Genomic DNA, 25571 nt, shown 5'->3' with positions numbered 1-25571 from the left:
TCTCAATCAATCGTCATCAGTGTATCGAGGACCAGTGGCGGCAGGAGTCTCCGGGGGAGCATATGCTGCCGGCGTAGGAGCACCATAATAACCAGGCGTGGGAGCACCAGCCGCAGGAGTAGGAGCCGAGTCTGCTCCCCATCCACCTTGCCAAGAAGCTCCCGGTGTAGGGGCGCTGATGGCAGCGGGAGTCGGTGCTGAGTAGGCACCAGGTGTAGGAGCACTCAGCGCACCAGGAGTTGGGGCACCGAGACCAACACCGGGGGTAGGGGCATCGTAAGCGCCTGAACCTCCCCATGAGTCGTTTCCACTAGCCCCGGGAGTTGGCGCAGATACTCCCCAAGCAGGAGTCTTTGATCCGGAACCCCAGCTGTCACCACCACCGCCATATGCAGGCGTACGTGAGCCAGCACCAAAAGCATCGCCAGGAGCAGGTGTACGTCCACCGGAGCCATAAGCAGTACGGTTCCCGTCATAAGGGTTGACAGTTCGTGAACCATCGGCCCACGCGGGGGTTCGGGCTCCGGACATATCTGGGGCCTTCCAAGCGGGTGTGCGTCCGCTTGCAGCTGCGGGTGCTACGTGTTGTTAGTATATCGAAACCAACCAATTGCAAAGAAACTTACTTCGTGATCCCCAAGCAGGCACTCTGTCTGAGCCACTACCTGCCATAGGTGTGCGAGAACCGCCCTGCCATCCTGGCACACGATCACCACCACCTCCCCGTCCAGCACCACCACCATATCCACCACGGCCTCCCCGGCTAGCGATGTCGATTGTAGCTCCAGTGAGCTTGTTCTTGAAGCTCAGACTGTCCTTGGGCACCGTAATAGTCTTGCTCTTCGTATGAAGCTCGACCCGGGCGTGGGTGTCTGTTGTATCCTTGACAATACCCAAAAGACCTTTGTAGGCTCCCTTCCTGATAATGACAGTCTGTTCAATTGCCTTATCTCGGCCAAATGATCTGGGTTGTTGCACGGGCTTGTTTTCTGCCCCGTTCTTGTGAAGCTTGAGTGCTGGGTTCATCGCTGTCAGGTCAGGTCCAGAGGATGCAGCAGCGACACGACCTCCCTTGGCCGCGACGGTGTTGACCATACTGGCCCTGGTGACAAAGACACCAGCGTTCTCCTTGCTATCGTTGGTGTGTAGGAAGACATACGAGCGATGGATGTGAATAATTTTGCCCTGTCGTTGTTGACCTGTGTACTCCTTGACTACATCTTCAAGTCTGATCTCAGAGCCACTACGGTCGGCGGCAACAGCAGTCTTTCGCTTTGGAAGTTTGTTGGCAATCTGGGATGGCATAACCTGGCGAGTGTCTCCAAATTGATCAAGAACAACGAGCGACTCGCGATCAACCTTGACAACGCATCCCACGGTCGTAGGATCCAGTTGCACCAGATCATGAAGAGAGTATTGACCTAGTGATCCTTGACCACCGATATCACTAGCTTCACGCAAATCCTTGCTAAAGACAGTGACTTCAGAGTTGGTCTGATCTGTCAGAAGAGTAACTTGGTCGTCCTTGATGTTGACAACCATTCCGACCTCGTCGCGGAACTTGCTACCACCAATGACCTTGACGTGATCACCAATCTTGAAGCGCTTGCGAAGGGATCGGATAGGAACGTCGATTTCCTGGCCAACAAGATCACCCTCAGTGACAGTGATCGAGACGACATCGGAATGAACTCGCATCGCCTTTCCAACAACACCCTTCTGCTCGCCAGTGTACACCTCGACAATATCGCCAGGTAGATATGTAGCCAGAGCATTGCTGTCCTTTAGACTGTGGGCCAACGCCTTCAAATCAAGATTCTCAGTGCCATCCTCAGCGCCTGAAGCGAATCTAGTGACTTCCTCTAGAGAGGGATTGACGTCGGTAGTAATAAGTTGTTGAATCTTTATGTCCTTAACCTGGAAGCCATTCTCGAACTCGTCACCCATGTAGGTCCATGTACCGGCAGTAGGGTTTCCTTGGATATGTCGAGGGTGGCGCTTTCGTGCCTCAACCTCGCTAAAGAGCCTCTGCGGTGGTTTAGGGCCAGCCATACCGAAGGGTCGCTTTCGCTTTCCATCGGCAGTGACTGAAGAGAAGGCGTCGTCTCGCATGCCATAATCCAATCTGGGAATGAAGCGAACACGAGCCTCAAGGCCGTTTTCAGTAACATCAATGACCTGAGCAAGATCGCCATTGTGCTTCATGGGCCTTCGAAGACGAACCCAGGCTCCAGGCTCCAGACTTGGTGTCTTGGAAACGCGGAACAGTTCAGGCATATCCTTGATATCGACCAAAACCATCTTTGAATGAGGATACACATTCATCATACTGTCCAATCCCTTCAAAATGTCGGTTTGACGGCGGGCTTCAACGTAGACGAACCCCTTCATGACAGAGTCGGTACCTCCACGTTCGAATGCAGCAGTGATGGCGAGTTCATCCTTCGTGCCAGCCCTCTCTTCGATACGCTTCATAATTGAGAAAACAACCTCTCGCTCCTTGCCTTCTTTACATCGCACAGCCCAAATGCTAGGATCGTCCACACTAGGGAGGAGCAGTCGCTTGGGAACAACCGATGCATCTCTGAAGCCCTTGCCAGAACGTCGATTACCGTATCGCTGCCGCAAGATCTCTGCCTGTTTCTCGGCGTCCATGCTTGAATCTATCTCACGACGGCGATCGAGCTCACGATGTCGTCGGTCATCGTCAATACCAGTTTCGGCCATATCGTCTGGATGATCGTTTGTGATAAAGTCGCCGATCTCTTCACCCAGCATCTCGTCATCTTCGGCTTCGTCTTCATCGTCGACTTCGGCTTCGATATCGAAGAAAGCCGCTCCTCGTTCCTTTCTGCGCTTTCTGCGATGGCCCTAAAGGGGGGTCAGTATTTTAAGGGCAGGCAGGCAACGCGCCTTGGCAGAGTCAGAGCCTGCTCACCTGCTGGACATCGTCCTCGTCCTCTTCGTCTTCCTCATCCTCCTCATCGTCGTCGTCATCGCGACGCTTGGGGTTGTCATCCTCGTCCTCTTCTTCCTCCTCATCATCATCATCAGCGTGTCGCGACTTTGACGGTCGCTCATCTTCGTCATCGTCATCATCGCGAGGCGCAGGACTGCTCCCGCGCTTTATCTTCTTGTCGTCGCCATCTTGCTCCTCGTCGGACATATCGGCGGGCGCTGGGTTGAAATCTTCCTCATCTTCGGAATCGTCGAAGCGCGAAGGGTCGTGGGAGGACATGGTGGCGAGTGAGCCGCGCGACACGAAGCGTGTCTGCGATAATTGGTAAGAGACTGGTCGCTGGAGGTTGAAAGATTAAGAAAGTAGTAAATGCCGTCGATGCGAGAGAAGAAGAATAAAAGGCGCTTGATGGATGACAAAGATAAATAAAGAAAGAGGTTCAAGCAACTTTCAAGTCAACGTTAGAGCTTCAGACGGCAAAATGCCGGGCCTTGTGCAATGCACAACCGTGTAATTGGTGGGTCCCGAGTTGTGCAGAATCACAGTGGGTCCCTTGTGAAGGTCATTAATTTATCTCTTGACAGGGAAACATGTTGAAATGGTTTGAGTCAAAGCGTTTCTTCTTGTAATTCTTGTAAAATTGTATGTCTTATTTCTAGGACTCGAAGGTAGCGTTTCGATATTATAGAACCATAGCTAGGTGAAAGTCTAGTCTTGGTGAATGTTGAGGTGGCTGCAAACTGACGTCGATATGAATGTACTCGACGTGAGGTAGAGGCATTGAGTCAACGTCAAAGGGCTGTAGAATGATTGGCCCGTCGCCTTTTTCTTTGTCGTATCGTGGTCGCTCCGAGTCTCGAGTTCTGGTGGTTCTCATGAAGGACTGTCCCAAGGATTCAACCAGACAGCGATCCACCAACTCACACACAATCACTGCATCATTCATTGATATCTGGTTATAGTCATCATATTGCATATTGCATATATCTTCTCATCATCTATATCTACTCCAACGCTAACTCCCACCAGCGCCGGCCTCTATGTCCCCCCATTCCCAGGCTTTGCACAAGCTAGAACTCAATCTGGCCGCTCAAACTCCTCCTCATGCACAAGACCTCCTATAAAGCGCAAGTGTCCAGGATATAAGTTCGTGATTTTGTATCGACCAGCCCAACGTTTTGATCCTGGCATCTTGAAGATGCCCCCAATCAGACTTTCGAAAGACCTCCTAATGAAAACTCCAGGCTTTGCGGAATGCAATGACCATACCATTTAACCAGCCACACTTTACATGAATCGAGTAACGTTTCTGGAGCGTAACTGCGAGCTCAGACTCACGCTTTACAAATGATTTGAAGTCGTTTCAGTACTGCCTGTTCACGCGACTCGTGTTCCCCAGATACCGCGTCCTGCGCCGACGCCGAGCCATTCGCCGTACTCGGAGCCGGGTAGTTGAGGCACCCAGCCCAGGTTGCCAATCTCGTAATCGCATTGCCAGCTGGCAACGGGGCTTCTAGGGTTTTCCTGCTGAGGAGTACCGTTCATAGGCTGGTTAGAGTTGTAAAGATCCCAGAGAAGAACTTGGCAGTCGTCACCACCTGAAGCAAGCATGCCTCGTCGATGAGGCGACCATTCGATGCAGTTGACATTTCCACCATGACCTCGTAGCTCGAGCAAAGCCTGGCCAGGTTGTCGCACGTCAAGAATTCGAATAGCATTGGAATCTTGAGCAAATGTAGCGAGAAGATGGGTATCGTGGGGTGAAGTAGCAAGCCGTAGCAACGGAGGAGGATTCGCCATCGTTTGTTGAGCGAGTGTTGGACTAACACGGCCACCATTGGGATCTATGAATGTCAGTATATGATTAAGAAAGACTTGGCAGGCGACTCACCTCGCTCTTCTTTGCCAGTGGGCTCGTAAATAATTGTAGAGTGCTCCAAACTTCGAAGATCAAACATACGGACACTGCCGTCTTGACCACAGCTAACAAAAACATCCACACTCTTGGCACAGAACCTAACATCATAAACCTCTTTATCGTGGGCAATAAGCTGGGTCTTGGCCGTAAGCGAGGGAATATCCCAGATGGTACATGTTGTGTCTATGCTGGAAGTAATGATAAGGCTGGGAGAAACTGTGTTCCAATCGAGAGATGTGAGCGGCGCAGTATGATCTGGGGTCTTGGAGTTGGAGAGTAATGCGAGAGGTGTTAACTTGGTGGTAGGGTTGTCGCGACGACCGATGGTGCTGCTAGGCGTAGCAGGATTCTCGTTGGGAAGAGACCACAATCGCAGGTGGTCGCCCGAAGTCGCGAGCAGGTCAGTAGACTGCTTCTGCGACGAGGGAGGCTCCCATAGCAACCGCGTCACGGGATAAGAGTGGGTAGCTTCAGCAGCTTTGGTGAACTCGAGGCTATATTTAGACGAGCCAGGTGTGTAGACGTCTTGTGGCGTTGGCGTAATGTGGCTATCGAGGATTTGGATCTATAAGAGTTAGCGATTGTATATAATCAATTGTACGTGAGACGCACAAAGTTGTGGCCATCTTCCAGGTAGCTCCCCACAGCCAGCTTGCCAGCCCCATTGCCCTGGGCAGGCCATTTGCACCAGTCGAAAGCGTAAATGGCCCATGGCGCGAGGTAATTGCTTGTTCCCGGCTGAGCGCTATTGGCGTCATAACCCATAGAAGCTCCATGGCCATCGGACATGCTCGAGTCGGCGCGGGGGCGGATATCAGCCAGGCCAAGCGGGGTGTTGGAGATGGTGCGCTGGGATCCTGGAGCATTGTATCTGGCGGGATCGATTGGAGACATTAAATGCGAAGATGAAGCACCGCTGGGAGTAGTGGGCGTGTATGCGTGGTAGCTGGAAGAGCCATCGTAGCCAGCGGCTGGGCTGGAGCGGGAATAGCTATGAGACATGCCTAGTGGTGGTTTGCTCGCAGCAGCGGCAGCGGGCGAGCTTGAATAGTCGTGAGAAGGCTGGCCGTGCTGAGAAGGGATCTGCAGCGGCTGCTGTGAGTGATGAGGATGCTGCTGGTGTTGACCTTGCGTCGGCGGCTGGTGAGGAATAGATGAGGCAGCGGGAGAGGATTGCTGCATCGGCGAGGGCAAGTTGGGCGAGGCTGGGGCGCCGCGAGCGGACAGGCCACCGGCAGGTTGGAGGACGTTGGGCACCGAAGAGTTGGAGGGGTTCCTGTAGTGGAGGTTTGAGGGCGAAGACTCGAACTTGATCTGAGGAGGGTTCTCGTAGTCTTGAGGCGACATGGAAATTGGAGCACCAGTTTGGCTCAAGCCCGACATGTGCAATTCGTCGTGCTGGGGCTGGGGTTGAGGGCCGGATCCAGAGCCAGAGCCAGAGCCAGAGCCAGCGCGAGGAGCAGATGCAGATGCAGAAGACATGGAGCCCACCTGCGCCTGACGCAGTGAAGGAGGGAACTGCTGTGATTGGCTCATCGCTGGATACTTTGACTGTTACTCGGCTTAGTAGCTCGGGGCCTCTGTTTGATGGACCTGGCCTGGGGCTGATTGACTCGACTCGACAAGCCTCAGGTGGCCTGGCGCGCGAACAGCAGCAACGTTGAGCGAGTGTGAGTCTGAGGAGCGAAATGTATGCGACGGTGCAAGACGAGGGTAGTCGTTAATAAAATCGAGGTGGAGCAAAGAAATGTCCCTTACAGCTCGACTGGCTCGCGGGCGTCGGCAGTTGGTAAGGTAAGCCAAAAGATCAGCAGCAGTCGCGGTGCTTGAAGGTCCTGTCGGTTCAAGCAGAAGTCCGAGAGTGAGGCTTCAGGGTGTTAACCTGTTGGAGCGAGGCAGAAGAAGCGGAGATTTTGACGAGATGCAAGAAAGAATGCGACACGGAAGGTTCCTCGTTCGCGCAAGCAAGGTTTCGGTCTGGCCTGGCCCGGTCTGGTTCGGTTTGACTTGGAGAAGGGCGGAGGGGGTTAGTGAAAAGTTGCCGGCTGATGGTAGCAGTCTTTCGTATGAGCAGAGGATGAGGCAAGCAAAAAATATTATTCTTGAAGGATTCAAATGATGTAAAGCTTATTCGAAGGTATCACTATATCTGAGTTTGAAGCTTGGCTGCCTACCTTATTGCATGAATATGAATATGGATAACTCACTGGAGGGCGCGTGAAATTTGGAAGCTTCGAACCTCTTGACGAAACCTGCACTTGTAGATCTCGGAACCCTGGTCACAAATGTGTAATATATTTCTGACCATCCGAGCAGATTGACCTGGGCATCTCTTACGATACGTTCTCCGAGTGAGCTACCTAAGTCGTATCTTGTACGTGATGCTACTTCATAAGTCTAGAGCTTAAACTTGGTGATCTTGAGACATATGAGTTACCTATGCAGCAGTAGATGTTACAGGTTTCGAGGTTACAGTAAAACTGAGCTGGATATACTACAAAGGATTACCCAACTCAATGAAAAGAGAGATGGCGATTTTATGGCTCCTTTACAGAGTCGGAACCGAGCTGAGGTTGAAGCTATCATCAAATATTCAACATATGATTGACCTTCATCACATGGAGACAAGCCCGTGACGCGGTTGTACAGATCCACTCCCCGCCCTGTGGATCGCGGTAGCTCATGGCCAGGTGCACCCCAGAGCATGTGGGCACATGCCAACCCCAGATCGTGTCCAAAGCTCCCATCCCATCAAATAAGCTTCATCAGTAAAAGTCTCTTATGATCACTACCAATAACTTCAACGACACATCACAGCTTATACGACACTCACCACCGATATCACTGATATACTTCAACTAATGTGAAGCACTGCGACTACAGACTCCACAGCTATAAAAGCTTCAAGCCGTGTCTATCCGAAATCGAGCGAATGTTTGCGACAACTTCAATACTGCGACCACTCTCATCATTTCCGTACTCGATCCTCACGCATCTCTACTTATAAACGAACATGTCTTCCCCTTCTATTCTCGATCGTATTTCCAGCCCAACTCAACGACTCCTCAACAACCCACTCCGTAGCCCTCCTATTCGAGAAGTCAGCGAATATGACTTAGACGAGCTCGAACCTCGAAGTGAAGACCCCCTCTTCGACCAGGAACCTCCACGCCCGAGACTTAGAAAACCGGCCCAACCGACCTCTACCGCATCGACCCGGCGATCTTCATCTCCTGCTTCGTGGGACAGCAAGCATCGTTATGAGAATTCACCTTCTCGAAGAAAGTCCAAGGTTATCTTCGCAGGGCCACCACCTCCGATCGCATCCTCAGTCTTGATGAACCAAGATCCAACACGACAGTCAGTCTCCCCGAATCATAGCGATAGCGGGCGAGGGTTTGGGTTGCTATCGCCAAGTCGCTTTGGGCTGAGTGACAGCCCGAGCCAGAAGCATTTAGACAATCGCCCACGACTCGACTCGATATGGAGAAGCTTACAACGACGGGAAAAGGCTTTGGAACGAGACATTCAACAACTTTTAGACCTTCAAGCTTCAGGATTGGTTGCTGGTAGCGGAGATGGGGGCTCTGAAAGCAACTTTGGAAGCGATACTGGTACTGGGGAGAGTACTTTTTATTCAACGGCTACGTCAAAATCACGAATGATGAATTCATTGCATATGCCTGTGCGCTCTGCGCCAGATGGAAGTGTTATACCTGTGCGACAACCCGCTCCAAGCAAGCCACGCGGCCTCAAATCAGCTCGAGCTGGTCTCCAGCGGGCCATGGCTGCTCTATCAGACTTGAAAGCGGAAGAGAACTCGCATCTTAACACGGCGCTAGAACAACGAAAGGATGCTCTGGCATACCTTGACAAAATGAGCAAGAGGAGGGACGATATATATGCTGAGCTTCATGCTTTGGAAGACGACGAAGAAGAACCTTTGGGCCAGGAGCTGCGTGAGCTTGGGGCGGAACAGCAGGCTTTGGATCACGACATACGAGCTCTAGAAGAGAAACTGATCGCGATGCGAAACCGGCGCAGATGGGTGCGGGAGAAGATAGAGGATGTTAAGAATCGACGAGAGGCTGGCCTTAGTGGGTACAGAGCTGCTGGTCGAGACGTGGACACAGAAGTGAGGGCACTGATACAAAGACCTCCTGTTACACCGTTGGATATAGATGCTCTCGGCGCCGGTGCGAAGTCTCGATCTAAGGAGAATACTGATATGCTACGGGGCACCGAGTTCCTGCAACTAAGACCAGAGCGCAGGACTGTAGAAATGGCTAGAACGTGGTGGCAAGGAGAAATCGCTGTGCTTGAGCGTCGCAAGACCCAAATATCAGAAGACCGCAAGGCTTTGATTGAAGGTTTCGAGGTTTGGTCTGAAGTTACAGGGCTTGTCGCACAATTCGAGGCGAGATTGCGGGAACTGATCAAAGCCAGTCAAGCGGGAGATGCTGACGAAGAGCCGCAACAAGCCGCGATACGAGACCAGTTGTCTCAGATGGACACTGTTGTTGAAGAATTGGAAAAGCGATTGCAGCTGGCTGAATCAAAACATTGGAATCTCCTCATATGCGCGATCGGCGCAGAACTGGAGGCTTTCCTCGAGGCCAAAACACTTCTGAGAACGCTCGGAATAATCACAGATGAGCCAGTCACTATAGAGGATCATCTAGAACATAATGGAACACAAGACAGCACAGAGGGAGAAGCCGAGGAGCCGCTTGAAGAAAGTCACGATGAGAGCGATAACGAAGTTCCCGCTGACTTGTTGGTATCTCATTTTGAGGACCACGATCGGGATCCTCCGGACAGCCCTCAACAACAGAGCGTAGTGTTGAGACGGGTCAGCTCTGAGAACGAGGTTCCAGCTGAGTTTCTGGCAGAACACAAAGAACAAACCAAGATCGACTAGGAGGAAGAGTTTGGGACATTGATTAGGCTTATGAATAATGATAAGAAGGAATGGGCAGGTTTAGATAACCGGGTTCAGGTTGTTGGTTATTCCTAGAGCAATTCACGACAGCAGGATAGAAGCTCATGGCTTTAATTGAATATCAGTATCATTGATCCAATTCACATGCATAAGGTAGTTAGTCATATATCCGAACGCCTATCTGAAAACCCAGCGCGTCGAACGCGTATCAGGTAGCTTTGGCCATTTCCTCCGCGCGATCGTTAAGTCGTTTTTTTCAAGTCATTTGCAGCTGTAAAACTGAGTGGGAAGTCCATGGTATCGATAGCTTAAAGGGGTGTCGTCCCAGTCGCTCATCGGGTTCGCTCAAAGTAGCCGCTGGAGCCTGCGATCGCGACGGATTGATCCATGACCCATTCTCCGACACCGAGGTATCTATCGATCCAGCCGGTGAATTCCTTGTTCTCGCCGGCGACCTTGTCAGTCTTGAAACTATCGTTTGCTGTTAGATGTGTCGGAGAGTAATTCGGAGGGTTTAAGGCTCACGTCAGGCCGGTAGATCGCTTCATGCCGGCGAGGAAGGCCGAGACTGTTGCGGTGTTAGCTTTGCGCTGTCGCGGCGACAAAGAAGAGAAGTATATCTTGGACTCACAGAGAACAGCGTCAAAGGCATAGTGTGTCAACCGTCCGACCTTTGACCAGAGTCCCAGCGTCAGCAGGTTGAGGAGCTGTGAGAGGAGTCTTTAGACTTGCCAGGCCTCACGGGCAGAGCTCCAGGGGGAAACAGGGGGGAGAGGAGAGAGGGGGTACATACCACCATGATGTAAGTGTTTGCAGCGGAAGAATTGTAGAAGTGTCGTTTGGAGTTGGATGATAGTCGCGGTGTGAAGCGTCGTGAATGGAGTCGTTTTCTGGATCTAACCTTGGTCTAGCCTGGTCGTCATGCGACACAGACACAACCGCGGCGGGAACCAGGCGATAGTGGAGACTCCGGCGAGCCGGCGCCGAAAGCTCCGGGGTAGAGCCACATCACGTGTTTTCCATGTCTGTTACAGTCTTACGGATGGGGACCCAGGCATTTGGATCTGTTGCAAGTGGATGTTACGATGCAAAACATTGTGAGATGTTAGACGTCTCATGAGATGATATTATTGGCATCTGTATCATGGATGTTTCTTTCTTAAAATAACTAGACCCAAAATAGAATCGTAGATCTGTCTTCGAAATATCCTAAAGCGGAGTTTCCTGAGGAACCCCTCAAGGTGTAAATAGCTCAACATGCTTCATCTCGAGATTCACATTCCCAGCGGAAGCTCCTGATATGGAAATGCGCCTCGATAAAATCGACGGGGCTCAATAATCATGTTGCATCACAGCACGTTGCCGCCGCTAGTCTCGTAGTCGCCGGTCAAAAACAAAACCGCTTGTTCGCTGGCATATCGGCGTTATTTACAGGAGAACCCACTCACGATTATTTTTTCCCTTCACCTCAACATCTGTCGGTCCAGACGCAAGAGGGGTTCAAGGGTCCAGAGAGACATCGCCGAGTGCATCGCCGTGTTCTATCCCAAGAAGAGCAAAGACGAGGAGGGGGGAGTCATGAAGCAAAATCCCTCACTCATGAGGGATCCTCTTTTGCAGCAATTGACCCCCGCGCCGCCAATCTTTTCTGACAAACATGGTTTTTGCCCAATGGGCTTGGTATCAACCGATATCTGAAAACGAACATCGTTTAAAGTGCCGTTTTACTCAATGCAATGTGCTGTGTTTGACATATTATTCGCGCTTATTGGTGAGGGAGGGGCGGCTGGTTTTTTAATTCATTTTTCTGTTGAAACAACATGTCGGTCAACTATAGTCTAAGGCTCTAAGCTATGCGATCAATTAACGTTAGTCAGGAGATGGGGGTCTATCTCAAAGAGCTGAATGATAGCGACCCAATGATGATCTCCGCGGCCATGATAGAGGTGTTTGAGTGGTATATTCCGCCAGGAGATGGACGGTTGGAACCGACGTCGATGGCTTGGACTTAGGCTGAACCAAGAGCCAAGAAAAAAGACGTTGAGCTCAAGGGTTGATAGGTTGAAACGATAGATAAGACTCGTTTATTCCCTCGCGTCATAGACATGACTCTGCTGAAGATGCAGGCTAAACCACTTGTCATGACATTCATAAACAATATGGTAATGTCCTGCCTGAACAGGAAGAGGATAATGAGAAGCGAAGTTGATGTGTATCATGCCAAGAGGGTTCTTAGCAGTATGCAATACTAAGACAAACCTCAACCCAATCGTAGCAGCATGCCTGGTAAGGAATTGACTGATTGGTCTTTCATTTCAGCCCAATCAAAGTTTGATGACTGTTGTTGAGACGTTATGAGCTCAGGTGAGGCCAATGCTTCCAAGGTGAGAGGGCGATACTTTATTCGTTAGAAAATTAGGCGCTTTCTCGACTCCAACTCTGTTGGCACCATCAAAATACCCTGCCACTGCTCAACGAATTGGTATTGAGTCAAGGGATGAGGTAACCTACTAACTACGGTCAGCGTTTGAGTGGCGGGGTGATTGGCATTTGTTTGCGCGTTTCATGACACGACCAATGCATTCGATATGATAACCAACCCACTCTGAGATTTGGCTAATATGAACATAAATCAGCAAGGCAAGGCAAGGTGAGGGACAGATAAAATTACCGATTTGGGGTTGGGGAGAACAGTTCGTAGAGGGAGGGGAGAGCTACTGTCGGATGCTGCAGTAGCGGGCGGAGTGCTTTGCCCCGAATATGCCGCTGTAACTTAATGATGCTGATGGATGGCAAAAGCAATGGAAGCCACCAAACACCCAAGCGCGATAGCGGGGTCGAGTTTGGTGGGGGAACTTTGAAAATAGCTACACGACTTTGACGAGGGCGGGCAAGACAGTGACTTGTATTCGGAGATTTCGAAAATATTATCATTGGGATATACAGGTATATATTAATTTACACCTGTTAAATTATTGCTGTAGACCATTGCGAGCATATAAATCACCTCCAAAGCCAATTCAAGGCCTGTAAGCTTGCATCTCACAGGAAGCGGGGTGCAAGGAACAGCTCCCCATAATTTCTTAACCAGATCGCCCAAAAAGAAAAGAAAAAAAGAAAAAAGGCGAAAAAAAAGCTCCCCATATCTCAACCACAGCGACACACCTCAGAGCTCAGACACTTCGGCCAAAGCGGGCTATGAATTCACCGTACTAAGTACATCTGAGGCAAGTACTCCGTAGCGCTACTCCGTGCTTGGCTCTTACCCCTCCAGTCATGATGGCTGTGATTTCTCGGTGAGGGTACAGATCTTTGTTGATTGGGGAGGCGAGAGTAAAGTACCCCCTGAACGTTCGCTGTACCTTACTGAGCTGTACTGCACTGCGCTGTGCCAACTGAACTGGGCTGGGCTCTCCCGTCCTTTATTATTATCATCATCACCACACCAAAATTTCTTCCTCTCTCCCTCTTCTTCTCTTCTCTTCTCTTCCTTCTCATCTCCCAACCCTCTTCTTACCAACGACCAAAAACAGATTTTAGTATCCATCCCGCCCCCTTACGCTTCGACCTTTGCGAGCTCCCTCCATCGAACGTCGTCAATAGATAATACCAGGAAGAGTGCGCACGTTCCTCTGCCTCTCTGACCACATCATCCTTCTGGGTTATTATCGTACGGTGCAACATTCGTACAACAAAATTCATATACTCCTGTAAGTCAACATGCTGCTGCTGCTGTTGCTGTTGCTGCACATGAATGGAGACGACTGCTGGCTGCGGCTTGGGCCTTTGGGGTTTGGTCTACCGGCCACTCCAAAAAAGTGATGGCGATAGCGATATGGAGGTGTGGCATATACCCGTCTTTGCAGATGCGCTTCTGGCTTTTGGGTTGCAGTAGCAGTTCAGAAACACTGGATTTCCCCTGCGACCCATCAACAGTACGAGACAAGGTGTCGGGTTTGGACTCGGTTCTTCTGGCCCGATTAGCGATTATCTGACGATTCTGTACTCGGCCCATCTATTGAGCTCATGGGTCGTCTTTTGTCCTTTTCGCCAACCAAGCCAGCCAGACTGTGTCGCACCGACTGCTCTGCCCACCGAGAAATGCCACGCCCCATTGCTATCGCCTTTCCCACCACGTCACTTAACGTCAGATCAGATCCACGTTAGCCCCATGTACTTGCCTACAGCTCACGGATGCATCCCTGTTGGCCTGCATAGCAAGTGCCCGCAGAACGACCTGATCTTTCTTCTCTGCTACTTGTTGGCTGCTGATATCAGTTGATTGAGAGAGACATATATTTCCCGTCTTCTCCAACTGTTCCGGGCTGAATTCCTCACGTCTTCATTCTTTTTGCACCAGAGCTACCCCGCCAAGCTCATCCCACCCACTTCTCAACATTTGCTAATCGCTTCTTTCACAATGGCTCAGAAACCCTCACACAAGCATTCCAAAAGCGTCATGGCTGCTACCGCTCAGGACCACCTCGAGTTCGGAGGCAAGATCTCATGGCTTGCCTCCCTCGACACCGCTTTCCGACCTCAGCGCAACTACCGCCGCTCCTCCATCATCTGCACCATTGGCCCCAAGACCAACTCTGTTGAGGCCATCAACAAGCTCCGAGATTCCGGTCTTAACGTTGTCCGCATGAACTTCTCCCACGGATCATACGAGTACCACAAGTCTGTCATTGACAACGCTCGTGAGTCCGAGGCTACCCACGCTGGTCGCAATGTTGCCATTGCTCTTGATACCAAGGGCCCCGAGATCCGAACGGGTAACACTCCCAACGATGAGGATATTCCCATCAGTGCTGGCCACGAGATGAACATCACCACCGACGATTCTTATGCCACCGCCTGTGACGACAAGAACATGTGAGTACAATAAAAACCTGTGTAACTCCTAAAGCTAACTTGTGCAGGTACGTCGACTACAAGAACATTACCAGTGTCATCGAGCCCGGCCGTGTCATCTACGTCGACGACGGTGTTCTCGCTTTCGACGTCCTCGAGATCAAGGACGAGAAGACCATCCGAGTCAAGGCCCGCAACAACGGTGCTATCTGCTCCAAGAAGGGTGTTAACCTGCCCAACACTGATGTCGATCTTCCCGCTCTTTCCGAGAAGGACAAGGCCGATCTCAGGTTCGGTGTTGAGAACAATGTCGACATGGTTTTCGCCTCTTTCATCCGCCGTGCTCAAGATATCTACGACATCCGTGAGGTCCTCGGCGAGAAGGGCAAGCACATTCAGATCATCTCCAAGATTGAGAACCGACAGGGTCTCAACAACTTCAAGGAGATTCTCGAGGCTACCGATGGTGTCATGGTTGCCCGTGGTGATCTCGGTATCGAAATTCCCGCTGCTGAGGTGTTTGCTGCCCAGAAGAAGCTCATTGCCATGTGCAACCTCGCTGGCAAGCCCGTCATCTGCGCTACTCAGATGCTCGAGTCCATGATCAAGAACCCCCGCCCCACCCGTGCTGAGATCAGCGACGTCGGTAACGCCATCACTGATGGTGCCGACTGTGTCATGCTTTCTGGTGAGACAGCCAAGGGTAGCTACCCCTCCGAGGCTGTCAAGGAGATGCACGAGACTTGCCTCAAGGCTGAGAACACCATCCCCTACGTCTCTCACTTCGAGGAGATGTGCACTCTCGTCAAGCGACCCGTCTCCACTGTCGAGTCTTGCGCTATGGCTGCAGTCCGCGCTTCCCTCGATCTCGGTGCTGGCGGTATCATTGTCCTCTCCACCTCCGGAGAGTCGGCCCGCATGCTTTCCAAGTATCGACCCGTGTGCCCCATCTTCATGGTCACTCGAAGCCCCACAACATCTCGATTCGCCCATCTGTACCGCGGCGTGTACCCCTTCCTGTTCCCCGAGACCAAGCCCGACTTCACCCAGGTTAACTGGCAGGAGGATGTCGATCGCCGAATCAAGTGGGCCGTCAACAACGCTCTTCAACTCAACGTCCTCACCCCCGGTGACACCGTTGTCGTTGTCCAGGGCTGGAAGGGCGGCATGGGTAACACCAACACCCTCCGAATCGTCAAGGCTGACCCCGAGCACCTCGGCATTGGCCAGCTTCAGTAAAGCATAAAAGTCTCTTAAAGATGAACCTGGAGTGATGGGGATTTGTTTAATGCGAAATTAGTAATGATAGACAGGGCAATGGTTGTTTCCAAGGTTAGGGTACTGGTTTACGAGTTCTGAGTCACGTAAAGGAATAAACAGGGCAAGTCCCTATACATCATATCATCTGTTTCTGTGAATTGTATCTTTAAGCGAATAGGTCATTCATCAGTAAAGCAGACGTTTTGTAAGCGATGTTGCAGAACACTACGGAAACCAGGCCGACGTCCCGCCATGTAATGTCCAGTGCATCTCTTTTATCAACACATGTGTCCCTAGCGACCCGCCTATCCGAAGCCTCAGAGCCCACACATGCAGCCAAGGATTAAAGGGCTGAGCTATGGAAAGACCCCGAGCTAGGGTCCGGATCTCTCGATTCAAGGGTACATTGCTTACCCCTGGCAATACGATATATGATGAGATGGGCCTCGAGGAGCAGGTGAACATCAGTCCTTGAAATAGATAGGGTACTAAAGTAAACTCAGCAACAGTATCCAAAATCTAGCAAGGTATCCTAAATTTATGGTAAGCTAAGATAAGTCTTTTTGTTCTTTGGGATCGAGGTTTTCCTTCATCCCCTAGATGGGTCTATCTTTTCTGTGGTCCGTGTACAAAGGTGTGGCCTGACTTCATAAAACGTCGGTGACAACCGATTCTGGCATGATTGTGATACTTGGGGGAAATTGTCAGTCCTTCAAGATGAGCTTTGGATACCGTGCTGGGGTGAGATGGGTACTCAGAGATGATAGGGAGCTTTAAGACCTTTCTCAAGGGACTTGATTCATCAGATAGGTCTAGCATGAGCTGAGAAGGCCTATAACTCGTTATTCATTGCATCCTAATAACGGATATTGCTATATGTCTAGTGAATCAAGGCGCTAGTGTTTATACGCAAGGGCTGTCATGATGAGATGGCATTGTCGGTGCTTTCGATGAAGTTCTTATGAAAAAGTCAGACCATGGAGGAAACTCAAGTTGTCCATGTTAAGTCGCTGAAGTGGACATTTGTGAATACCGTGCAGTATCGTGAGATATGCATTTAAAGATTTTCTTGGCAGGACGATTCTTTATGGATAGTAAGTCTCCGTCATCGTCTTTTGTCTCATGACCCCGGCGGTTCGGCTCGAGCCGCATCAGTTGCACGCATTCAACGGCCATGCATTCGCGCGCGTGATCAACGCCTCATCTGCAGCTCCGTTATAAAGCTATGGGAGCAGTCTCATTTAGGCGGTGATAGAGTAGACAAGTAATAAGTAAGTAACTCCATATGCTAGTAAATGCTGGGTTCCCTCTATGTATGCCTGAGAATCGCCGGTCTGTCCGCTTTTCGTCTATAAATCCTTGATCTCAAACTTCTTTCTCAAATGCTCTCCGTACTTGATGAACAGCCACGGTGCAGGGATTAGCGCAGCAGCGATGAATCCCAGAAGGCTGTTTCCCCATCCCATGCCGAGTTTGTCGTACATTGGTAGTCCTGCGAGAGGTAGGAATGCACCGGCGATTGATCGCATGACGGCGTTGGCGGCGAGGGCGGAGGCTGCGTAGATGGTGAAGCTGTCGATGAGGTACATCTGTAGTGACTGTAATATGTTAGTCTGGTTCATGATAGAGAGCGATTGGCCTACCATGAAGATGACGAGGTTTCCAACACCAATAACACATGTTCCAAGGATAGGTGCAATCCAATGAGTATGGTACTCAGCAGTCCATCCGTAGATGAAGAAACCAGCGGGGAGCAAAATAGCACCAATCCTCAACGGCGGAAGTCGATTCTCGGGCCTCATTGATTCAGCAGGATCGTCAATACCTTGCTCCTTAGCAGCTGCAGCCTTCTTCTTCATGTACTTGTCACTCGAGACAGAGAAGTACGCTACACCAATCATGCTGCCCACACCAAGACCAAGGAACGTCAGGCCTGCGTGGACTGTGTTGAAGTGGTAGATTTGCATAAACAGAGGTGTGAGGCTCGTGAAGAGGAGGTAGAGATATGCGTAGGCCAGACCGACGTATACACCGCAGATGATGCAGATCGGGGAGAAGAGGAGCATCTTGAATGGGCGTAGGATACCGCGCTTGAAGTAATCCGCTGGACTGAGGCCGGCGTCGAGTTTAGATCGAAGGCGGTCGTTGCCTGTCTCCTTCTGGAGTCTCTTTGTCTTTCGTGCGAGAATTACGGGTGCGTAGGTCTCTTCAGAGGCAAAGAAGAAGATAGAGGACAGGACACCAGATATGATGGCAATGATCCAAAATACCCATCGCCAGCCTAGGGCATCAGTTATAACACCACCAACAACTGGCCCAATGATGGGTCCGAGAAGCGGACCAATACTGAAGCTCGCCATTGCCGCACCTCGCTTCTCCTGAACGATCATATCAGCGATTGTACCGCCGCCGTTGGTGATGGGCGTCGAGCCAAATGTGCCACTGAGGAAACGGAATGCGATGAAGCTGCTCAACGAGGGAGCTTTGGCGCAGGCAATAACGAACACTGAGAAAGTTAGAGAAGCCTGGAGGCGGTAGGGATGTAGTCCATACCGATGAAACCAACGTTGCAGCAGTGGTAGACTATTTGACGTCCATAAAGTTCCGATAGAGGAGCAAAGATCATAGGACCTGCAGCGAAACCGAGAACGTAGACTGACACGCAGAAGGATGCTAGTTCACGACTTTGACTGCCGAACTCGACCATGAGCTGAGGCACACCGGGTGCAAACATGGCTATGTCATGTTAGCATGTCCTCAACGTTCAGTGCCCATCAAAGACCACGATGTCGAGATAGAACAGAGAGGCCACTTACAAGAAGCCAAGGGAGTAACGAACGTTAATGCGCTCACGAGCACACAATTGAGAACCTTCTTCCAAGTAGCAAAGTTGTACGGATTCTGGCGATCCTTATCACCATCCCACCAAACAATATCACTCTCACTCTGCGTTTGCGAACCCTCTTCCTCATCTCTCACCTCATTTTCGTTACCATGTTTCTCTGGGTCCAAAGAAGCTCGTTCTCTCGCATGGCTTGCACGTTGATGGCTCGTGAGACTAGCTCGTCTTTGCTCGTCCGCTGGAGTGGGGATAAAGCCAATGTTGCTAGGAATATCTGCATCGTGACCCTCAGCAATAGCCTCTCGGGTCTTTTCTTCGCGTGTTGGTTCGCGGGTCAAGGCATGTGGTCTTGACTCTTCGCGAGTCAAGTCATCGTCTCTACTCATCTTGGAACGTCTCTCAGCTGTATGTTGAAGTCGGAGATAGTCCGTATTGGGTAATTCCCAGGTTATGCTGGTGGAGATTTTGCGTTTCGTCTCCCCGGATTTTCGCAAATCCTATTCTGTGGTTCCTCTCCACTTGAAGTCGGCCAGGTTCAATTTTCGTAAAAGCTGTCGGTGAAAGACGAGGTTGTTGATGGGGCGAGTTGCGCGGTAGATAGGTAGCCTGGCAAGACGGGTGGACGGGACAAACAGGGTGGAAGACCTCAGAGACGCCAGTAACGAGGTGTATACTCGTTTGAGAACAAAGTCAAGTTTGTTTGGTTCGCGAACTGGGAGAAACTGTTCTCGCTTCGGGGCAACACAAACGGGTTCAGTGTGCGATCATAAGAGAGTCATATGGTGTGAAACGAGGCACAGGAGGAGAAAAAAAGGGAAGAGAAAAGAGAAAAAACAGAGCTGTGCCTACATCCTTGAACATAGGCTGAAGCAATGTAACAGGGCCTCCGCCAATTCGGGTTTCTGTCTAAATCTGTTGGAGATCTCCTCTTCCGATGCAACAAACCTCGGCCGGAGCACATCTTCCCCCCTCCCTCTTCTCTTCTTCGGCTCCTCGCTCGCGTTCGGGTTCAGCCATAAACTCCGTCGACCTACATGACACTAGAGCACGTTGTCTTTCGCAAAGGGTCCCTTTCTCGTATGGGTCTGCCAATTTCCATTGGGCAGGGGTCTTGCTTGAAACGGCCTGATCACCCGCTTTCCTAGACATGGCGTGCTCAGATATTCTCGGCCGAGTCATGGAGTTGAAGTCCGGTCTATTTCCTCGCAATATCCGTCGCCTTTGGGGGGATTTCTCTTGTGTGGAGGTGCCCCCAGGACTTGACTTTGGCTAAGACATTTCCCCGCGCTTCTTCATCATTTGGCAGTAATGGTAGTCTCGTATACGGATATTCGGCCATGAACTGAGGTTCTTCACATAATATCGGGAAGAATTCCCAGTCTGACCACCCATAGAATTTCACGCGGTGTGTCAGCGGCACCAAAACCGGTACCTATTCTGACCGTATCACTTTAATTCGACCCAAGAAACAACCTGCAGAGGGTTTCTCGTTTAGGTCGTAACCCCGACCCTCAGCCTTAACTTCCGCAGGACTGCATGATCGGGCAATCAATGCCATTGCCAAAGGCTGCAATTCCACCCTCTATAGGTGGACCTCAGGGAACAAGAAAGCTCAAGACTTGAAAAGAGGGCGCTGCAATAGACTTAGTAAAGAGCTCCCTAAACTTAGGCTAAATTACCTAAACATTTTTATCATTTAGGATCAAGCAAGATCCCGAGTTTTCTTTCCTCCGCTAGCAGCGTAACACGCGCTTCCCCGTGTTTCTGTACTGACGTTGGGCATCGTGCAACCACGAGCCGCAAACGTCAGCTATGAGGCTATCCACAGAATCTCTTCCACGGGGAATAGAGAGTGGACAGTGACGCCGATGGTACCTCGGTCACGGCGAAGCATTGCGCCAGAACGAATGAGACGAAGGTGCATAGCTGGCCTGTAACAGCTATATGCGGGTAAATTGGGAAGCATGGTTTCACTAGTTGTAAAATATTGTGAGTTTGTGTTGCAATTGGGTATTGTTGTTTGGGGGCGGATCTCAAAATGGCAACGCTGCAGCATCTCGGGCATTACTGTAAAGCGACAGTATGACGAGCCTGCAGCTGCCTTGACATTTTCCAGAGATCTGGCAGTCTCGTAACATTTCCTTTCCAAAGCCCAGATCCCCCTTGAGCGAGTGTTTCCGTGTGGAAGCATGATGTCCATCGAAAGGCGAGATGACGGAGACTGACAATCACATAGGATAGGTAGTTGACGAAGTCAACCGGCCCTTCTCAGGCTCCTTGCATCGGAAGGCAGCATATGCGTCCGTTTAGCAACTCAGCCGTGTCTGTCTTTCTTGCGCACGACGAACGAGGGAGCAATGCCAGTTGACTTTCGTGCATCACTATTGTCCAATGCGCCTCAAAGATAGAAGACTTCCTACCCATCTCTTTTTGTCTCCTCGTAGCTTGGGTGATAGTCTTGTGATCCTTATCTAGGGGTTCTTTGAAGTAAACGGTGAAAAGACTTCATCTGATGACACCGAGTTTCATGAGGTTATCTCGAAGAGAACAAAGACCATCAAGAGTGTCCGAAGCTCGTTCTTTCAGTAACTCGCATTGCAGACTAATGATCTTTGCTGCTTTCGACTCATTGCCGACAGCTGATGAGACCGCAGCTTCCAGTTGCTCTGCCCTCGAGCTCAGGGAATGCTGGAGCTCGATTACCATTGCGATCATCATTGAAGCCGCAGACATTTTGGGGGCAACGAAGGAGCCGATCTTGATCTCGGGCATGTCGAACTTGGGCTCGTGTTCTCTGGGTAACAGTGGTACAGCATGAGCGCACATACGCCCATGGTTGGTGATCATGTCAAAGATATCCAGTAGTCTTAGGTGACAAGCCATGATGAGGTGAATAAGAGACTGGTCGATTGGGACCCTGGATTTTGATATTGAAAATTGCTTTTGTGCGTTATGTACGCAGTCCGGGACATCACAGCTGATGTCCTCGGGTTCAAGTCGCTTGAGGACTTCAGGATATAAGTGAAGTAGCTTTTGTGAACGTTGTAGCAGATCTTCAAGAAATGATCCAAGATCAAACTTGCATATCTTCATGAACTCGGTGAGCTCCCTTGCAGATAAGTGATCTCTTTGCGAGGTTGGAAAGTTGGTCTGTAGCCGATCCAGCCCAGCCATGAGATCTGTCAACTGAGATATCTCAGTGACTTGAGCTGGTGGGGGTGGAGGAGGATCTGTATCTTCGCTAACAGGCGGCGTTGTGATAAATTGATCCAGGTCAATGCTAGGAACTGGATCGACTGTAGGCTCATCCAGGCCAAGTATAGACCAGTTGAAGGCAACATTGTCAGGATGGCGCAAAGATCGAGTGGGAGGACTGAAGACACAGGTGACTCCAGCTTTGACACAGCGAGTACAGACTGAAGAGGCAGGGATCTTTGTGCATTTTAACTTTTTACTGTGACATCGATCACATGCTTGTCGGAGATCTGACATGGTAGTGACGTTGTTTGGGACAAAGAGAGTTGCTTGCGTGTAAATGGGAAGCCTCGCGATAGTGGGGAAGGTGTTGTTGGTCGAGACATGGGAAGGAAAATACCCTAGACCTTCAAGTCGACATTCTGGCTCAAGCTGGGACAGTGGCTGAGTTGCGAGAAGATTAGGTTTTTCGATACTACAATTACTCTTATCGAACCAAAAGAACATTTTAGAGGCAATTAGCTCCAGATCTACCAGTCGAACGGCGTCAAAATGTAAATACCAAAGCTTAATTGAGGTTCCTGATGATCAGCATCAATAATGCTTCAAGCTCCACATGGTTCCATCAAGCTCATAGAAGCTGTCCAAAATACAAAACAGTCAAGTAGCCTTCACAGTCTAATCAATAATACTTGTAGCGGCTGCAGTAATCGTAGCTAATGACTCATAAAGTCTCATTGTAATTTTATGGATTTTCGAGTCGCAATGTTGCGTGTTGTTGTTCACGTTACCTCCATATTTCCGATCCCTTGTCAGCATTGGATGGGCGATCAACAACACCACTAACTGCCACTGGGAACTTGGAGCTTCCCCGCAAAACTTTCCACTTCCATTCCACTTCCATTTCCACTTGAACCAACAGCTCCAATACAAAATCCTCAACCTCCCCATCGCATCGTCTTTACCATGATTGCGATCCTGGATTTTGTACCTGACGCTCCCACTCCAAGGACATGTCGCTAATTCCCTACCAGCCCCATGAGGGCCGAGAGATTGTTCTGTACGTCATCACGCTTCCCTTTGTTTGTTGTGCAAGGTATCCGTAGGTATCCATAGCAAGCTAACCAAACCCTTGTAACTTGCAGCCGTCACCACAACCATATCGTTGTTCGCGATTCTCAATCACATCGACTCGAGATCAGAGGCATCTCGACTTGTCCTACATGCCATCAGCCGCTTACTCGTTCCGAGAATACTTCCGACCGAAGCTATGATTCCTTTGGTGCTCGGCAAGAGACCTATGTCGACCCCGATTACTTTCGCATGCTCCGCGCTGCCAATGCGAATAACGATAATTCCGCCGATCACCCACCGAGTCCAGTAAGAAGACTTTTTGGTCCTATCTTGGGCGGTAGTAGTAGCCCGACAACAAATCAGACATCGCCATCCCCAGGTCCAGATGAGGCCGAGTTTGTGTCGAGTACACCCGGTGTCGCGCAAGCGGAAGGCAGCAGAATACGGCGAAATGCATTCAGTCCCAACTACTTCAACACATTTTTCGTCGAGGAAAGAGTCCTAGGGCGGGGAGGCAAGGGTGTCGTGCTGCTTGTACGGCACGAAATTGATGGATGCGCCCTTGGTCAATTTGCTTGCAAACGAGTCCCCGTCGGAGATGATCACGACTGGTTAGAGAAGGTTCTCATCGAAGTCGAGCTTCTCGCCAAGCTTTCCCATCCAAACCTCGTATCGTATCGGCACGTCTGGCTTGAGGATGTTAGACTCACCCGATTTGGCCCCAGTGTCGCTTGCGCATTCATCCTCCAGCAATACTGTAATGGTGGTGACCTCCAACAGTACATCATCGGCGGAGCACCACGTGAGGCGACCAAAGAGGAGCTCAAGGCTCAGATGCGTCGACGATCAAAGGGCCAACTTGAAACTCCTGTCGATTTGCTGAACGGCAACCGCAAGCTCCCTTTTGATGAAATTTACACACTGTTCAAGGACATCACATCCGGGGTGGCATATCTCCACGCAGCCAACTACATTCATCGCGATCTCAAACCAAGTAACTGTTTGCTCCATCGTGAGGGTGGTAGAACGACCTGCCTCATCAGCGATTTCGGTGAAGTCCAGCCCGAGAATGTCGTCCGCAAGTCTTCAGGCACCACCGGAACCATCTCGTACTGCGCTCCCGAGGTCCTCAAGATGGATGTCTCCTCAGGTCGATATGCAAACTTCACCACAAAGTCGGATGTCTTCTCGCTTGGTATGATTCTCTACTTTATGTGCTTCGGGAGACTTCCTTACCAAAGCGCGAATGCTCTGCAAGAAGAACTCGAAGATGTAGATGAACTTCGAGCCGAGATCACTCACTGGCAAGGGTTCCAGGATGAACGCCGTGAGCGACCAGATCTTCCCTCGAAGCTATACCAGCTATTGAAAAGACTGTTGTCTCTCAACCCTGGCGAAAGACCTAGTGCCAATGAGGTTCTCAAAGCCATGCGAGGCGAGTCAATGACTTTCGAGAATGGTGCGAGTCAGGAGCCTGCACCAAATCTCGGGATCGGAACTCGCATCCAGAATCTGGACTCGCCCGCTCCCCCAAGCACGCCAGTGGCAGGTGAGTTTCTTTTTCTTGTGTTGTAACAAACCTACTCTTACAGTTCTACAGGCCCCCGACATCGACATCAAACATCAACGTCGGATAAATTTGAAGAGATCAGCACATTGGCCAGGACTACTTCGAGAGACCTGTCGCCTACCAAGAGTGGCCAGAACTCTCGACTGGATCCGCACCGTCAATCTCTATCGAGACATGGTGACTCGCAGTCCATGGTTATGTCCCGCAGCCAAGAAAGTCATCGCGGATCCTTTGTAACACCAGCCGTGAGCGTCAGCGACGCATCTGAGCACTCAGAGATGCACGAGAGGCGAAACTCTCAGAGCCCTCCACTTTTGATGCCGCCGCCCACGACCACAGCTGACGCTCTTAGACGGAGAGCAACTGTGTTTCTCATCCGATCCATGCACCTGGCAGGCGAGAACTCTGCGCTACTCAGCTATGCCCTACGCCTCGGCTTATTTGGCATTAAAATAACCACTCTCACACGGCCCTGTTGGCCACTCATGGTCCAACCGAACGTAGGCATTCCACTCGTCTGCGTTGCAGCGCTAGATCTTGGCCTACCGCAAATGACGAGCTATTCTCCTGCCCTCAGGCAAGGCCACGGAGATTACTTCACAAGCGGTCCGCGAGCATGGGGCTTAGCCATGAGCCTTCTCCTTTTGTTCCTTCATTTTACAGTGCTATGGGTTGCGTCAGGCTGGGCGACGCTGTGTGCCACGAACGAGCATGATGTTTGGGCCGATGGGCCATGGTAGCGTGACTTGAAAAGTTGTAGTGATGCGAGATGATGCTTATATGTGAATCAATGAAACCGTTTGGCCTGCTGATGCGTGAGGAACGGAACGAAGCATACCAGAGATCGTTTGGCAAAACATATTGGTTCATGAAAGTAAAGCGACAATGGTATGAAAGAACTGATGGCAGAAATGATTGAGAATGACGGCGGTCCAAAAAGGGCCCAGAGACAAGTGT

General features: G+C 50.6%; 8 protein-coding genes across 8 annotated transcripts; 3 read left to right on the top strand and 5 right to left on the bottom strand.

Annotated features, from left to right (window-relative positions):
* Positions 1–6: 6 nt before the first annotated feature.
* Positions 7–3238, bottom strand: FTJAE_11822 (transcription elongation factor SPT5; the record flags this gene model as incomplete). The annotated part of the gene is made up of 3 exons (XM_037344806.1): positions 7–578; positions 627–2871; positions 2939–3238. 3 exons carry the CDS (start codon positions 3236–3238, stop codon positions 7–9), a joined length of 3117 nt encoding a protein of 1038 aa, XP_037201168.1.
* Positions 3239–4336: 1098 nt separating this feature from the next.
* FTJAE_11821 (HAN11-like protein) lies at positions 4337–6413 on the bottom strand (the record flags this gene model as incomplete). Its single annotated transcript, XM_037344805.1, has 3 exons — positions 4337–4803; positions 4851–5442; positions 5490–6413. 3 exons carry the CDS (start codon positions 6411–6413, stop codon positions 4337–4339), a joined length of 1983 nt encoding a protein of 660 aa, XP_037201167.1.
* Positions 6414–7890: 1477 nt separating this feature from the next.
* On the top strand, positions 7891–9798 carry FTJAE_11820 (cellular myosin heavy chain type a; the record flags this gene model as incomplete). Its single annotated transcript, XM_037344804.1, has 1 exon — positions 7891–9798. The coding sequence occupies one exon, from the start codon at positions 7891–7893 to the stop codon at positions 9796–9798; it is 1908 nt and encodes a 635-aa protein (XP_037201166.1).
* Positions 9799–10151: 353 nt separating this feature from the next.
* FTJAE_11819 (uncharacterized protein) lies at positions 10152–10618 on the bottom strand (the record flags this gene model as incomplete). Its single annotated transcript, XM_037344802.1, has 4 exons — positions 10152–10290; positions 10345–10387; positions 10451–10526; positions 10613–10618. The coding sequence occupies 4 exons, from the start codon at positions 10616–10618 to the stop codon at positions 10152–10154; spliced, it is 264 nt and encodes an 87-aa protein (XP_037201165.1).
* Positions 10619–14239: 3621 nt separating this feature from the next.
* FTJAE_11818 (pyruvate kinase) lies at positions 14240–15912 on the top strand (the record flags this gene model as incomplete). Its single annotated transcript, XM_037344801.1, has 2 exons — positions 14240–14694; positions 14742–15912. 2 exons carry the CDS (start codon positions 14240–14242, stop codon positions 15910–15912), a joined length of 1626 nt encoding a protein of 541 aa, XP_037201164.1.
* Positions 15913–17282: 1370 nt separating this feature from the next.
* On the bottom strand, positions 17283–19161 carry FTJAE_11817 (multidrug resistant protein; the record flags this gene model as incomplete). The annotated part of the gene is made up of 4 exons (XM_037344800.1): positions 17283–17531; positions 17577–18439; positions 18487–18669; positions 18750–19161. 4 exons carry the CDS (start codon positions 19159–19161, stop codon positions 17283–17285), a joined length of 1707 nt encoding a protein of 568 aa, XP_037201163.1.
* A 2119-nt stretch (positions 19162–21280) lies between these two features.
* On the bottom strand, positions 21281–22477 carry FTJAE_11816 (transcription factor ACEII; the record flags this gene model as incomplete). The annotated part of the gene is made up of 1 exon (XM_037344799.1): positions 21281–22477. The coding sequence occupies one exon, from the start codon at positions 22475–22477 to the stop codon at positions 21281–21283; it is 1197 nt and encodes a 398-aa protein (XP_037201162.1).
* A 506-nt stretch (positions 22478–22983) lies between these two features.
* FTJAE_11815 (IKS kinase) lies at positions 22984–25354 on the top strand (the record flags this gene model as incomplete). Its single annotated transcript, XM_037344798.1, has 3 exons — positions 22984–23030; positions 23116–24593; positions 24645–25354. 3 exons carry the CDS (start codon positions 22984–22986, stop codon positions 25352–25354), a joined length of 2235 nt encoding a protein of 744 aa, XP_037201161.1.
* Positions 25355–25571: the final 217 nt, after the last annotated feature.

The sequence above is a fragment of the Fusarium tjaetaba genome (genome assembly GCF_013396195.1).
Source record: "Fusarium tjaetaba strain NRRL 66243 chromosome Unknown NRRL66243_c0000301, whole genome shotgun sequence".
In the NCBI taxonomy this organism is placed as follows: Eukaryota; Fungi; Ascomycota; class Sordariomycetes; order Hypocreales; family Nectriaceae; genus Fusarium; species Fusarium tjaetaba.
This window is presented reverse-complemented; position numbering and strand designations above follow the sequence as displayed.